Source organism: Gymnoscopelus microlampas, assembly GCF_963454915.1.
Source record: "Gymnoscopelus microlampas genome assembly, chromosome: 7".
Lineage (NCBI taxonomy): Eukaryota > Metazoa > Chordata > Actinopteri > Myctophiformes > Myctophidae > Gymnoscopelus > Gymnoscopelus microlampas.
Window position 1 is genome coordinate 56,681,408 of NC_139944.1, and position 16,169 is coordinate 56,697,576.

A 16,169-nucleotide genomic window follows, 5' to 3' on the forward strand; every position below is an offset into this window, starting at 1 on the left:
ATCGCATCAAAACTATTCATATACTGTATATGATGCCTCATTTTTATAGCCGTTAACCTGATACCTTTAATAGCGGTGAAAAATCAAACTTGTTTTAAATCAAAATTATGTTGCTTTATTGTCAAATAATAGTGAAGTTCAGTGTGGAGGTACTTACCCGATGTATTCTACTTGAGAGGACCTTCCACCTCTTGATGTACCACATCTAGCATGAAAATAAGAAATACACAACACATTATGAATGAAAAATATACTTGACGCAAGATAGAGACTTCTCACAATGGCCTCATGCCGTGGCACAACTACTTCAGAGAAAACCCAAGAAGAAATTGTATTGTGAACCCAGTATGGTGAATTATATCGAATCGTTGGTTGAGTGAAACTTCACATCCCTACCCTTTCAATATTAACGCTATAAGACTGCTTTTACATTACACTGCTGACTGTAGACTAATGTTTACTAGTTTATCTGTGCCTGTTATGTTTAACTGTGTCAAAAAACTATCATCAGGGTGCCCAAAGCCCTGTGGGAATTTATAACTCAATTCAAAATGTTCCAGGAAAGTCACTACCGTGGGAAACCTGAATCATCTAATTCAATATATATTTTTAAATTACAACCAATTTAAAGCATATTACCCCTCAAATTAACGCCCTGATATTATACTTACTTCGGACTTGGTGGAGGCTCACCAAGTCTTGATCACAGGTGTTTGGAAGCTGAAGTAGCACACGCACACGCACACGCGCACACACACACACACACACACACACACACACACACACACACACACACACACACACACACACACACACACACACACACACACACACACACACACACACACACACACACACACACACACACACACACAAAAAAAAACAGATTAGATAGGCTACCTCTGCCTTCCGAAACATCTGTGGACATTTAAATTCAATATGGGCTGGAACAGCGTCGAAAACGACAGCTATCAAACCTACAGTACACCTACTTCATTATCAGCTACTGTATATCAAGTATCGGTTATGGCAAAATACTAACTGTTCTTCACTCTGTTTGGGCCATTCAACTGTACAGGACTTACTTCAATATTTCAACTTAAGATGGCTTACCAATAGATCTTCAATATAGTGTTTACATTCCTCAGAAATGAAAAAAACTTTGAGAAAACGTTGTATTATAGTTGCTTAACAGCACAAATTAAAACCAACAAAATATCAACGTCTAATGGCGTTAGAATTTAACGTTGTGTAGACGTTAACGTCATAACGTTAAGAAGACATTGGGCTTTGGTCTCAATACCCAACAACAGAATGTCGGTATTCTTTGTCAATTTGACGTTAGCATGATACGTTGAACAGATGTTGGGCATTGGTTACTTACCAACACAACTTAAAACCAACAAAAATCAACATTTAATGATGTTAGAACTTAACATTGTGTGGACGTTAGCATAACGACGTTAAGCAGATGTTGGGTTTTGGTTACAATACCCGACAACAGCATGTCAGTATTCTATGTTAATATGACGTTAGCATGATATGTTGAACAGACGTTGGGTATTGGTTACTTACCAACACAACTTAAATCCAACAAAAAAACAACGCTTAATGATGTTAGAATTTGACATTGTGTGAACGTCAGCATAATGACGTTAAGCAGACGTTGGTTTTTGGTTACAATACCTGACAACAGCATGTCAGTATTCTATGTCAATATGACGTCAGCATGATACATTGAACAGACGTTGGGGATTGGTTACTTACCAATCAATCTTCAACATAGTGTTTACATTCCTCTATTATGTTTATTTTTTTTAGGTGGGCTTTACTGTTAGGCTTGGCCAATATTAGACTGAAAATAATGTCTTACAAGCTAATATAATCAAAACTATGATAAAGGCTACACAAGGCTATTCAAATGCAACCAACCCTTATGCCTGATTTTTAGTTACACAGCACTGTCTCACACAAAAATCAGGCTGTGAGGCATGTGAGCTTTTACCCTTCAATAACACACATTCCCAACTGAAAACATGAATCATGCATGAACAACAGAACTTCACCTAAAATAAGACATTAGCTTTAAAAGCTGCAATTCAAATGTTTAACTCAGCAGCACCAAGCCACCAACACAAAGCAATGGGGATCAGTCCATCTAGTTAATGCAGTATAGCCTCTTTCTAGTTCCCACTGTTTTGCCACAAAAGGCAGGTACTGTAACCATTTTGGGCAAAGGATTTACTCAAACAATGCTGCCAGTTTCAAAAACATGCAAAGAAAAGGAAAAGAAAAAGAAAACAACAAAGCATGACTGATTTGCAATATGAAGAAATCACCTCACTCGGTCATAAACAGAATGTAGAACTTTATTTTAAAAACAAACAGTCAAATATTTCATTTCAAGTTAGAAGGAAATTAATTATGAACTCACCTGTGCAAAAGATTGTGATTCTAGAAGTCCTGGGATGGTCAAAAAAACATCTCCATGCACAAACAAGTATCTCTTCCTGTCTTCTCTCCCTCCAAATTCAAACTGCAGGCTCCTGCAGCAGTTACTGTTGCCCCGCCCAGTCTGGTGTTATACAACTGTGGTCCCACCCACAAGTCCAATGATTCGTCCAATGAAAGAGCAGAACGTTGCTATACTGCTCAGTGATTTGAGGAGACATTTGACAATCCAGTTTGAAATGTATTATTATTATGACAACATCCATACAACGTTGCAGTCTAACATCATTAGACGTAGATATTTGGTTGGTTTTAGGTTGTGTTGGTAACTAATCAATAACCAACGTCTGTTCAACGTATTATCCCAACGTCAGGTTGACGTCAAATACTGACATGCTGTTGTCGGATATTTGACCAAACCTCAATGTCTGCCCAATGTTATTATGTTAAATGTCAGTTTACATTGTATGTGTCATATGGCATTATGCTGTAGGCCTAATGCAAAAAATGAAATATTTCCCTCAATCATTTATTTGATTAGCAATTAATATAATGCAAAAATAAAGAACTGCAACAGCTATGAAACATGAACAATGGTGAAAATCAGTACATTTACTCAAGTACTGTACTTAGCATTGTATTTTTTAAATTCACTTGTGTGTTTCTATCTTTTGATACTTTATTATTTTACTCCACTACATATCAGGGCAAACAATTATTTTACTTTTTGTGATTGATTGATTACTTTATTAGTCAGAAATGTAAACAGCATGAGGTACAGTCATGCATTTAGGCTGAAAGGGTAACAAAAAAAGTGTCTGTCTGTCTGTCTGTCTGTCTGTCTGTCTGTCTGTCTGTCTGTCTGTCTGTCTGTCTGTCTGTCCATCTGTCCGCCCTTCCGTCCACCCAGTAGTACATACATAGTGGTGTGGATGATAAACGGTGTCACAGTCACACACTCTTGCTCCATATGTCACAACTAAGGAAGACCCTGGTTTTGAGGTAGGCCGGTGTCTATGCATTGTAATGTATTGATGCATTTCTTTTCATATGGGTTTATTATTTAGGGCAGCATAGGTTACTGGTTAGATAATCAGAAGGTCCCCGGTTTGCCTCAAAGGCCCTGGACGGGGCGAAGTGTCCTGAGCAAGACACTGTAGGGGTGGACCCTACAGTCCAGCCACCCCAAGCGCTCAACATAAAACATTTGAGCAGCCATAAGCTGAAACTGAATTTGCCCTCTGGAACTAAGGAAGGTCTCCTGAAGCAAACTAAGGGCAAATTATTGACGATAAAGAGTTGACACGGCTGTCTACCTACCTCACTGTCGGTCGCATTCCTTTAAGATGCAGCTGGCTGATCACCGACAACTAACATCTGCTAAAGCGGAAGGGAAAAGGTATAACTGGCCTTAACCATGTTGCCTTGGCTCTAAATCCACACTGGCAAAGAAACCTGTAGCTAATCAGTCTCATATACAGCCACAGGTTCACTATAGGTGGGATGCTGGCATGTGCCCCAGGAGCAACTTGATGGTATTTGTCTGAAAGTCAAATTCAGTTATCTGGAAAAGGCTGAGGGTTATAGAACTGCACAAACACCTTTCTGGGCCATGGGGTGGCCCTGTAGCTCATCTGGAAGAATATAGTTGAACCACAGATGAAACAGCTACCAATTGCTCTGGTTGGACTATTGCAGGTTAAACAGATGCTAGATCATTACTCTATGTCAGAACCTTCAGTACTTATTGTCCATATTCTACAGCCAGACTATGTTGGATTTTGTTTAAGTAACAGCCACATTAACCCAGCAAAATATCTACATCTAATGAGGTTTGAATGTTGAGGAGATCTTTTCATTATGAAGTTTAGCAGACATTGGGTTTTGGTCACAATACCCGACAATAGCATGTCAGTATTCTACATCAACACGACGTTGCCATAATACGTTGAATAGACGTTGATTATTGGTCAGTTACCAACACAACCTAAAATCAACCAAATATCAACGTCTAATGATGTTAGACTGCAACGTTGTGTGGACGTTGTCATAATAACGTTGGGCAGACACTGAGGTTTGGTCAAAAATCTGACAAAAGCATGTCAGTATTCGACGTCAACCTGACGTTGGGATAATACGTTGAACAAACGTTAGTTAATGGTTAGTTACCAACACAACCTAAAACCAACCAAATATCTACGTCTGATGATGTTAGACTGCAACGTTGTGTGGATGTTATCATAATAACATTGGGCAGACATTGAGGTTTGGTCAAATATCCGACAACAGCATGTCAGTATTCAACGTCAAACTGACGTTGAGATAATACGTTGGACAGACGTTGGTTATTGGTTAGTTACCAACACAACCTAAAACCAACCAAATATCAACGTCTGATGATGTTAGACTGCAACGTTGTGTGGACGTTCTCATAATAACGTTGGGCAGACATTTAGGTTTGGTCAAGAATCCGACAACAGCATGACAGTATTCGACGTCAACATGACGTTGGGATAATACGTTGAACAGACGTTGGTTATTGGTTAGTTACCAACACAACCTAAAACCAACCAAATATCAACGTCTGATGATGTTAGACTGCAACGTTGTGTGGACGTTTGTCATAATAACGTTGGGCAGACATTGAGGTTTGGTCAAGAATCCGACAACAGCATGTCAGTATTCGACGTCAACATGACGTTGTGATATTACGTTGAAAAGACGTTGGTTATTGGTCAGTTACCAACACAACCTAAAACCAACCAAATATCAACGTCTAATGATGTTAGACTGCAACGTTGTGTGGACGTTGTCATAATAACGTTGGGCAGACACTGAGGTTTGGTCAAGAATCCGACAACAGCATGTCAGTATTCGACGTCAACATGACGTTGGGATATTACGTTGAATAGACGTTGGTTATTGGTCAGTTACCAACACAACCTAAAACCAACCAAATATCAACGTCTGATGATGTTAGACTGCAACGTTGTGTGGACGTTGTCATAATAACGTTGGGCAGACATTGAGGTTTGGTCAAGAATCCGACAACAGCATGTCAGTATTCGACGTCAACATGACGTTGGGATATTACGTTGAATAGACGTTGGTTATTGGTCAGTTACCAACACAACCTAAAACCAACCAAATATCAACGTCTGATGATGTTAGACTGCAACGTTGTGTGGACGTTTGTCATAATAACGTTGGGCAGACATTGAGGTTTGGTCAAGAATCCGACAACAGCATGTCAGTATTCGACGTCAACATGACGTTGTGATATTACGTTGAAAAGACGTTGGTTATTGGTCAGTTACCAACACAACCTAAAACCAACCAAATATCAACGTCTAATGATGTTAGACTGCAACGTTGTGTGGACGTTGTCATAAAAACGTTGGGCAGACATTGAGGTTTGGTCAAGAATCCGACAACAGCATGTCAGTATTCGACGTCAACATGACGTTGGGATATTACGTTGAATAGACGTTGGTTATTGGTCAGTTACCAACACAACCTAAAACCAACCAAATATCAACGTCTAATGATGTTAGACTGCAACGTTGTGTGGACGTTGTCATAATAACGTTGGGCAGACACTGAGGTTTGGTCAAGAATCCGACAACAGCATGTCAGTATTCGACGTCAACATGACGTTGGGATATTACGTTGAATAGACGTTGGTTATTGGTCAGTTACCAACACAACCTAAAACCAACCAAATATCAACGTCTGATGATGTTAGACTGCAACGTTGTGTGGACGTTGTCATAATAACGTTGGGCAGACATTGAGGTTTGGTCAAGAATCCGACAACAGCATGTCAGTATTCGACGTCAACATGACGTTGGGATATTACGTTGAATAGACGTTGGTTATTGGTCAGTTACCAACACAACCTAAAACCAACCAAATATCAACGTCAATTGACGTCAAATTAATACGTTGATACAACGTTGGAAGTTGACGTTGGTCCAACGTTGGATTTTGGTTAGCTGACGTCACAACCTAAATCCAACCAAAAATCAACGTCAACGGACGTCGCGTGCCAGCTGGGTAGCGCGCGGTGCGCACACGGGGTCTGTCCATAGAGGTATAATATAACGGGTCTGTCCGTTATATTATACCTCTATGGGTCTGTCGCCCTAAAACACAATCGCCCCGGGTCAAAATCCAGCCACCATGGAGCAGCCGTGGATGGCCCGCTCAAAAGGTGCGTGGGGCGGGGTGTTTTGGTGTTTTCGACCGTTCCGGCTGCCCATGTAATGAATTGATGAAGACTCGTCTGTTTTCGCTGCAGTTGCGCCCTAATAATGTTGTTTTCATTTATTTTTGTTCACGTATGCTATTAAAATAATGCAGCTATTGCAGTATTGGGCCTTAACATGCGATTAAAATGTATATGTATTTGGCCCCTCATATATAAAATAAATAAAAATAATAAAATAAAATCTGATTTAAAATTGAAACTTGCATGCTGATCAATGCGTTTCTGCGTTTACGTGTGGACAGGGATTTAAAAAAAGAAATCTTTGTCATGTGGCCAGGGATTCTTTTTAAAAACTGAGGACTAAAATACCTGTTTAGAAAAAGATCCATAGCCTAGGCCAGCAATCCTCGGAGCGTCCGTTCTCCTGGACAAGTCTGGGCTTAACCATTACAGGCTTATTAAATGACGCTATTAGAATCATTAATTTTATCCCGCAGGAGCGAGCGCTTCTCAGCACCAACCGTGGCCGAGATTAGAGATTTGATAGGTCATTTTTGGACAATTCTGACAGCCCTACTAAGCACGGACATGCGCAAAGGAATGCATGTATTCCAAACAGACAGGAGCGTTTGGAATAAAGTGTTTACATGGTCAATTCCGATTGATTTAACCCGATTCAAACGGTCTATACCACCCCTCCTATTCCGAATGAAAATGCATTCGGGTCAGACTGGAATGGAATATTCTATTTCAATTGGGGTGTTTACATGAGCAAATCTATTCGGAATGAATTCATCCATTCATTCATTCATTCCGAGTAGAAGTGTATTCATTCCGAATACAACTGTCCATGTAACAGCCAAGCCCCCAGAACCCAGTGCTTGCATTGAAGCGAAATGGACATGCTGGCCATTCGTAGGTACTGCAGCTTAAACGGAATGGGGCCACTGTGCGAAAACTGTTTCGACCAATGGGCTTGGCTCACGAGCTTGCGCACACGCTTGCGCACAGGGACGCGCACCTCTGTGACGTAAAACGCGTCACTTCTGTGACGCAGAACGGATCACAGTGGCCCCAAATAGGCTACGCCCATCACACTTTACAACCCGGAAGAAGGGGTGAATTCGCTTCACGCGCTGGGTGAGCAACTCAATGCAAGTGGACGGGAGGCGATATCCGGTGCCCTCTCTATTATTTTTAACTCTATGGTAACAGCAGCCACTGTCACACTGTCTCACTGTCTCACTGTCACCCTGTCACCCTGTCTCACTGTCTCACTGTCTCACTGTCTCACTGTCACCCTGTCACACTGTCACCCTGTCTCCCTGTCACCCTGTCTCACTGTCTCACTGTCTCACTGTCACACTGTCACCCTGTCACCCTGTCACACTGTCACCCTGTCTCCCTGTCACCCTGTCTCACTGTCTCACTGTCTCACTGTCTCACTGTCTCACTGTCTCACTGTCACACTGTCTCACTGTCACACTGTCACACTGTCTCACTGTCACCCTGTCACACTGTCTCACTGTCACCCTGTCACACTGTCTCACTGTCACCCTGTCACACTGTCACCCTGTCACCCTGTCACCCTGTCTCACTGTCTCACTGTCTCACTGTCTCACTATCTCACTGTCTCACTGTCTCACTGTCTCACTGTCACACTGTCACACTGTCTCACTGTCTCACTGTCACCCTGTCACACTGTCTCACTGTCTCACTGTCTCACTGTCTCACTGTCACACTGTCACCCTGTCACACTGTCACACATTGTAAGAGACACACTGTACAGGTCCACTTTTTACATTCTTATTCTTTGAGACACACATATGGTTATTTCGGGACGTGGCCGATTGCGACTGTTTCAGGTGAAACAACATGAACGCACACATTGTTACATTTGATGGGTTTATTTCGTCACAGCGGTGAAGTATTGTAGTGCAGGTCATTGCAACAACTTGTGAAAAATTCAAGCGGTCAACCGTCAAATATTCTAAACGTACCGCGATTCTGCCAATTATCATATTCATTGACACACATCCGGGCCAAACAAAGGCATCATGTATTTACTGCTGTAAGTATTTACAACATATATCAACAACTGCCGTTGGTAATCAACACCAGCGTGTCAGCAAACAGTGAAATATCTCTAGATTTGAATGAATGAAGTAAATGTAAGTACTACCAGGACTCTTTATCAGGTAAAACACAAATATTCTCCTACTCAACTGATGGCCATGGTTGAGCGTCATCAGTCCAGACATCGGCAAGCGTGACAGGCAAATCGCTCTGTGAGTAAACGGCAGGCGACCTACGCCTGATGATATCATCACCATGCAGAGGCGTACGGTCATCTGGGCCAATGAGGCCGTGGCCTGGTCTGTAAATCCTGCTTTCCCCGGTGTAGGGGCAAGATCCGCCAGGGCAAAAAATCAACATAACATTAGCAGCCCTCACCCTCTCCTGTTGTAGACAACCACAGCAAGTCACCTTTGTTTTCAAATGAGGCTCATTTGCAATCGTTTCCACCCGGAATGGCTCTGTAATTCTCAATAGACTTATCAGCCGTTTATTGTCACCATGTGATCATATTGTCACCCTGTGTTCATATTGTCACCATGTGATCATATTGTCACCATGTGTTCATATTGTCACCATGTGTTCATATCGTCACCATATGTTCATATTGTCACCATGTGTTCATATTGTCACCATGTGTTCCAGAGTGCCATTGAGTCCCTGCTGGGGGCCTCTATGACGGGGGTGGTCTACTCGTTGTTCGCGGGGCAGCCCCTCACCATCCTGGGCAGCACAGGACCCGTGCTCGTATTCGAGAAGATCCTCTTCAAGTTCTGCAAGTAAGACACGTGTTAAAAAAACACATCTCTTATATTCTACTCCCTGTGATGTATTTATTCATGTTAATTCATCTCTTCTACTGCCTGTGATGTATTTATTCATGTTAATTCATCTCTTCTACTCCCTGTGATGTATTTATTCATGTTAATTCATCTCTTCTACTCCCTGTGATGTATTTATTCATGTTAATTCACATGTTTCTATATCAGTGGTGCTCAATCTTTTTCATGTCAAGGACCCCCAAAATTATGTGTATTTGACCGCGGACCCCCATCAAAATATTTTGTTCCAGGGACCCCCAGAAGCAAAGATTTGAGTTAAAAATGTTCGCTTAAAAAATATATATATTCAAAGATTTGCACACATTTTCACGATTTTTCAAAAATAGCAGATCTACAAGCTCGTAGCGCGGCACTCGGTGCCGCGCTACGAGCTTGTAGATCTGCTATTTTTGAATAGCCCAAAGTGTAAAATAAAGCTTTTTAGCTAAAATCTAAAAATGACACAGTTCCAGGTCTTAATGGGTTAATTCATCTCTTCTACTCCCTGTGATGTATTTATTCATGTTACAGTCACCTCTAATCACCTCTATCACCTCTATCACCTCTATCACCTCTATCACCTCTATCACCTCTAATCCTCTTACACTCCTCGTGATTTACCAGAACAGTTTAGTCATTTAGCCTTATACACTCTCACCCAGAGAGACTTACAAGTGCAAGATTGGATTTATTGATGTTAAAATCACAAACGTAGCTACTCATACTCCCTGTGATGTATACATGAATGTAAAAATGACCGTAATTACTACACACTTATATAACACTGTGTATGTGTATTCATTCATTCATTCGTTGTGATTTATTTATTCAGACAGTTGACTCCCTCCTTGCTCTCTCCTCTCCGGATGGTCTTCCTTGGCTCTTAGAAGGAAGCATCATGTCACCCTGTTTACATACAAGGCACTAATTAGCACAGTGGTTCTCAGCCTTTTAAGGCTGTGACCCCCAAAATAATCATATTTGAACTGGGGACCCCCCATTTTGTTTGACTCCGTTCCACAGGTAAATATTGTGAGAATAGCCGATCTACAAGCTCACAACGCCTCGCGCTGTGAGGCGTTGTGAGCTTGTAGATCGGCTATTTTCACAATATTTGCCTATTTCTTATATTATTTGACAATTTGGCCAATGTTTTATAGTATAGTTTGATTACTTTTGATGCAGTAATGGTCTTTTTCTTTTCTTTCATTTATTTGTATTTTTTTTAGGTATTAAAAAGGTCTTAAAAGTCCATAAAATATCACTTCACTGTTATCTGGGGACCCCCCCAAAATCATGTGGGGACCCGCCTGGGGGTCCCGACCCACAGGTTGAGAACCACATAATTAGCAAACTGCCCCTGTGTTTGACAGAACAGTTAGAACCCAATACGTCAAGTCATGGTACCAGATCTCAAGATAAGGTTATGCTGAAGGTGCCTACAACCACAACCAGCACTAAGCTGGGAGACACAGCCTTCAGTGTGTACGCTCCATAAGAAAAGTTGCAGTTAGATGTCTTTGTTTCTTTTGCTATTTTTAAAAGATTTTTAGCTGAGCTTATATTGGAAGAAGGCATATGCACCTTGGTTTTAATATTTTTATCTTGAAACCTTATTTTATTAAGGTGTACCTTGTACCTTGTTGTCTACGTATGTCATGTCTGTAAAGCCATTGTTGTAAATGTTCCTTTTGTACACGAAAAAGAGACCCTGGTCTCAATGGATTTCCCTGAAATAAAGCTTTTCCTCTCCTCTCCTCTCCTCTCCTCTCCTCTCCTCAGGGACTTTGACCTGTCCTATCTGTCCCTGAGGACGTGTATAGGCCTGTGGACGGCCTTCCTGTGCTTGGTGCTGGTTGCTACGGACGCCAGCTCCTTGGTGTGCTACATCACCCGCTTCACAGAGGAGGCGTTCGCCGCCCTCATCTGCCTCATCTTCATCTACGAGGCTCTGGAGAAGCTGGTCAACCTGGGAGAGATCTACCCCTTCAACAAGCACAGCGAGCTGGACAAGCTCACGCTGGCATAGTGAGCAGCGTTGTGGTGTAGGGATCATGCATGGGACCGTTATGGACGTTACACCTCACCATTAACACATTCCACGCCAGAGTTTAATACCAGTGCCAGCGATTTATTGTTGTTTTTTTGTTTGTTTTTTACTTCGCCACAGACCTCACTAAATACCTTAAGATCGCGCGTTAAACTGTTTGTAGACACACAGGGTAGCTGTGTGAGTGGCCCAGAGAAGACCGGTTCAATCGGCGACATTCCATTTTGCAGTAGTCGCGGTTTCTGTTAAACAGCGTTCAGCGAGGAGAGAAAAAACTCAGAGATAATGGCGGATTAGGGGAAGCTTTAGAGCGGCGGCGGATGGGAATGAAAATCTCCGGATACGGATATTTCCATATCCGGGTCACGGTGTGCTACAATGAAATGTGTCACTGCGAGGGGAAAGAAAATACCACTTTGCGTAGAACTACGCGACTGGCACGCAACGAGTTAATGTGGCAAACATTATTAGGATTAACAATGTTATATCACAATAATGTCTCTCTCCACGTTGTCAGTGTGTTTGGAGTAAAGAAGAAGAAGTGTGCTTTCATTCATTGATGCTTGTGGTTTTTAAGCAACGACTGGGTGTGATTTATTCTAAATGATGTCTGTGTGTGTGTGTGTGTGTGTGTGTGTGTGTGTGTGTGTGTGTGTGTGTGTGTGTGTGTGTGTGTGTGTGTGTGTGTGTGTGTGTGTGTGTGTGTGTGTGTGTGTGTGTGTGCATGTAGCTGTAGCTGTAAAGAGCCAGACAGTCCCAGTAACGACACGTTAGAGCTGTGGAGCCAGAGGAATCTCACAGCGTCAGACGTGTCCTGGAGCAACCTCACTGTCAAGGTAACCCTGCTGTGTGCACACGCGCACACACACACACACACACACACACACACACACACACACACACACACACACACACACACACACACACACACCTCTTCCCCCCTGGGTAGCTGAACACTCGTCAGCACCTCTGGACAAACAGCAATGAACAGCTCCATTTATCTAAGGACGTGGGTGTGTGTGTGTGTGTGTGTGTGTGTGTGTGTGTGTGTGTGTGTGTGTGTGTGTGTGTGTGTGTGTGTGTGTGTGTGTGTGTGTGTGTGTGTGTGTGTGTGTGTGCGTGACCAGTTCCTCCTGTGCGTTAAGCCACTCATCATAACTATAGGCCAACAGGCTAGTTCTAAAAACGCCTTATAAATCCTGAGGTTTTCTGAAAAACTTACATTTTCATTCAAATAGATGAAAATGTAACATGTAGGTTGCTATATACTGTACATACTGTACACATCAACAACTACACCTAAAGGGGTTCCCGGGTTGAAAGGTACCGTTATGTATTGTTGTTCCACACCTAAATGTGTTAACATGATAACATCTTTATTGTTACATGTTTATTAGTTATATAATGATTCACTCACAATATGATTTTTAACCATTTGTTTAACACACAATCATTTTCCAGACAACTTTTTTTTTAATTATTTTTCGTACTCAAATCCAGTATTTTCTTCTGTCTTATTTATTTTCTTACAACATTGTGTTTTCTCTTATCCTCTTTTCAATACAGTAGCAATTTTTATCAATTATCTTACAAAGAACCTGTATTTTCTTCTCTATTTTTTTAAGCGCCCCCTGCTGTTTGCATCACGATATATTTGTATTAAATTGATTTAAATTGTCACCAGTTTGAATTGATTTTAATTGGTTTATGATTAATGGTTACACGCCTACTTACACTACATGTTCATGTCCATGTGTCCAGCAGTGTGTCAGCCTCCAGGGTCAGTTCATACTTACAGTACATGTTCATGTCCATGTGTCCAGCAGTGTGTCAGCCTCCAGGGTCAGTTCATACTTACGCTACATGTTCATGTCCTTGTGTCCAGGAGTGTGTCAGCCTCCAGGGTCAGTTCATACTTACACTACATGTTCATGTCCTTGTGTCCAGGAGTGTGTCAGCCTCCAGGGTCAGTTCATACTTACACTACATGTTCATGTCCATGTGTCCAGCAGTGTGTCAGCCTCCAGGGTCAGTTCATACTTACAGTACATGTCCATGTGTCCAGCAGTGTGTCAGCCTCCAGGGTCAGTTCATACTTACACTACATGTTCATGTCCATGTGTCCAGGAGTGTGTCAGCCTCCAGGGTCAGTTCATACTTACACTACATGTTCATGTCCTTGTGTCCAGGAGTGTGTCAGCCTCCAGGGTCAGTTTGAAGGGACGGCGTGCGGCCATCATGGACCCTACACCCCCGACGTCCTCTTCTGGTCCACCATCCTGTTCTTCTCCACCTTCTTCATGTCCTCCTTCCTCAAGCAGTTCAAGACCAGCCGCTACTTCCCCACCAAGGTACAGTAATCTATTACCCCACCAAGGTACAGTAATCTATTACCCCACCAAGGTACAGTGATCTATTACCCCACCACGGTACAGTGATCTATTACCCCACCAAGGTACAGTGATCTATTACCCCACCAAGGTACAGTAATCTATTACCCCACCAAGGTACAGTAATCTATTACCCCACCAAGGTACAGTAATCTATTTCCCCACCAAGGTACAGTAATCTATTACCCCACCAAGGTACAGTAATCTATTACCCCACCAAGGTACAGTAATCTATTACCCCACCAAGGTACAGTAATCTATTTCCCCACCAAGGTACAGTAATCTATTACCCCACCAAGGTACAGTAATCTATTTCCCCACCAAGGTACAGTAATCTATTACCCCACCAAGGTACAGTAATCTATTTCCCCACTAAAGTACAGTAATAGTTTAGTTTAGTTTATTAGCACATTGTTATAAAACATAGAAACGATACATATCAAACTAGAAAGACTGCTCCTCGGAGCACAGGTCTCCGCCAGGTCAGGTAGGTTATTGTGGGGCAGCATGTTCAGAATTTGCCAATCAGGATGGAATATAAAAAATCGGACGCAACCATCTTGATCACTTGACTATAGAGATAATGTGTACTAATGTGCATGATGTTTGGACAAAATGTGTAGGAGTAATATAAAAAAGAAAAATCGGCCTCCTGGTGGCGCTATAATAGGGCAATGTTAAAGGGTGCCGTTTGTTCTTCAACGTAGTGCAAATGTGTGTGCAAAGTTCCACCACAATCGGACGCTGCGTTCATGATTTGAGGCATTTAGTTCAAAATGGACCACTCCTGCAAACTTTGGAAGCCAACCTTAGCCAATCAGGATGGAATAAGGAAAATCAGACAGATCCGTGTTGATCACATGACTATAGAGATACTGTGTACCGATTTGCGTGATGTTTGGATAAAATCTGTAGGAGTAATATCAAAAAATGGGTTTTGCACAAATCGGCCTCCTGGTGGCGCTATAACAGGCCCATGTCAAAAACTTGGGCCAGAGGTTCTGAATTGGCATCCAGGGAGTGTGTGTGCACAGTTTCACAGCGACCGGGCCAACGGTGCCGGAGATTAGCTGCTCACAGACAGATGGACACACACTCGGACACACACGGACACACACACGGACGGACGGACGGACGGACGGGGTGCAAAACATACTCTCTCGCCATGCCTTCGGCCTGGCGGAGACAATGACAAGTTGCTGTGCAAGGAAAGGAAGAAGCCGGCTGGCTTATTTGGAATCCTTTCCTTTGTGGATGAGGTCATTAAATAACAGGATTAAAAGTTCAATTAGAACAATATAAAATAGTTTACAATTGTGTAAGGATGACTAAATCAAAAGGACTACAGTAAGGAAGGAATTAGATATTGTTTTAAATGTTTCTTAAAGTAATCTATTACCCCATCAAGGTGCAGTAATCTACTACCCCACCAAGGTACAGTAATCTGCCCAGATTGGTGTTGGGTGAATGTGAATGTGAATGGGTGAATGTAATGCGCATTGTAAAGCTTTTAAAGGTACTATATAAATATATATTTTTACCACATATTTACCATTTAGCAAGTCCATCAACTTGGAGTCTGCAGGAGTAGACTGCTAGACTGAACAAAGCCTGGTCATACAGTGGATTCATTTAGACAGAGATCACATCTAGACTGGTTGTTTATCTCATTCATCTCATCTCCATGTCCAGGTCAGGTCCATGGTCAGTGACTTTGTTGTGTTCATGTCCAGGTCAGGTCCATGGTCAGTGACTTTGTTGTGTTTATGTCCAGGTCAGGTCCATGGTCAGTGACTTTGTTGTGTTTATGTCCAGGTCAGGTCCATGGTCAGTGACTTTGTTGTGTTTATGTCCAGGTCAGGTCCATGGTCAGTGACTTTGCGGTGTTCCTGACCATCGTCTTCATGGTTCTGATAGACTACGTGATCGGAGTTCCCTCACAGAAGCTCCAGGTCCCCAGCAAGTTCCAGGTAAGTGTGTGTGTGTGCGCACGTGTGTGTGTGTGTGTGTGTGTGTGTGTGTGTGTGTGTGTGTGTGTGTGTGTGTGTGTGTATAGCACAATCTGAAGACTCACCTCTTCAGACTCCACGGCCTGTAGCCCTGCCCCTTACCCTAGCCTTGACGACCATGCAGTCTTATGGAAAGGTTAAAATGTAAGTTAGATAGCATGT

At 42.3% G+C, this 16,169-nt stretch overlaps 1 protein-coding gene across 1 annotated transcript in view; it reads left to right on the forward strand.

Annotated features, from left to right (window-relative positions):
- The window catches only part of slc4a8 (solute carrier family 4 member 8), a gene marked incomplete at its 3' end in the record, with an annotated part of 115,646 nt that overhangs the window by 82,612 nt on the left and 16,865 nt on the right, over positions 1–16,169 (forward strand). Inside the window, exons 13-17 of the mRNA XM_084061933.1 lie at positions 9,383–9,516; positions 11,341–11,586; positions 12,339–12,444; positions 13,798–13,959; positions 15,855–15,968. Coding sequence (XP_083918059.1) covers positions 9,383–9,516; positions 11,341–11,586; positions 12,339–12,444; positions 13,798–13,959; positions 15,855–15,968 — 762 coding nt within the window. The remainder of the gene's footprint in view (positions 1–9,382; positions 9,517–11,340; positions 11,587–12,338; positions 12,445–13,797; positions 13,960–15,854; positions 15,969–16,169) is intronic.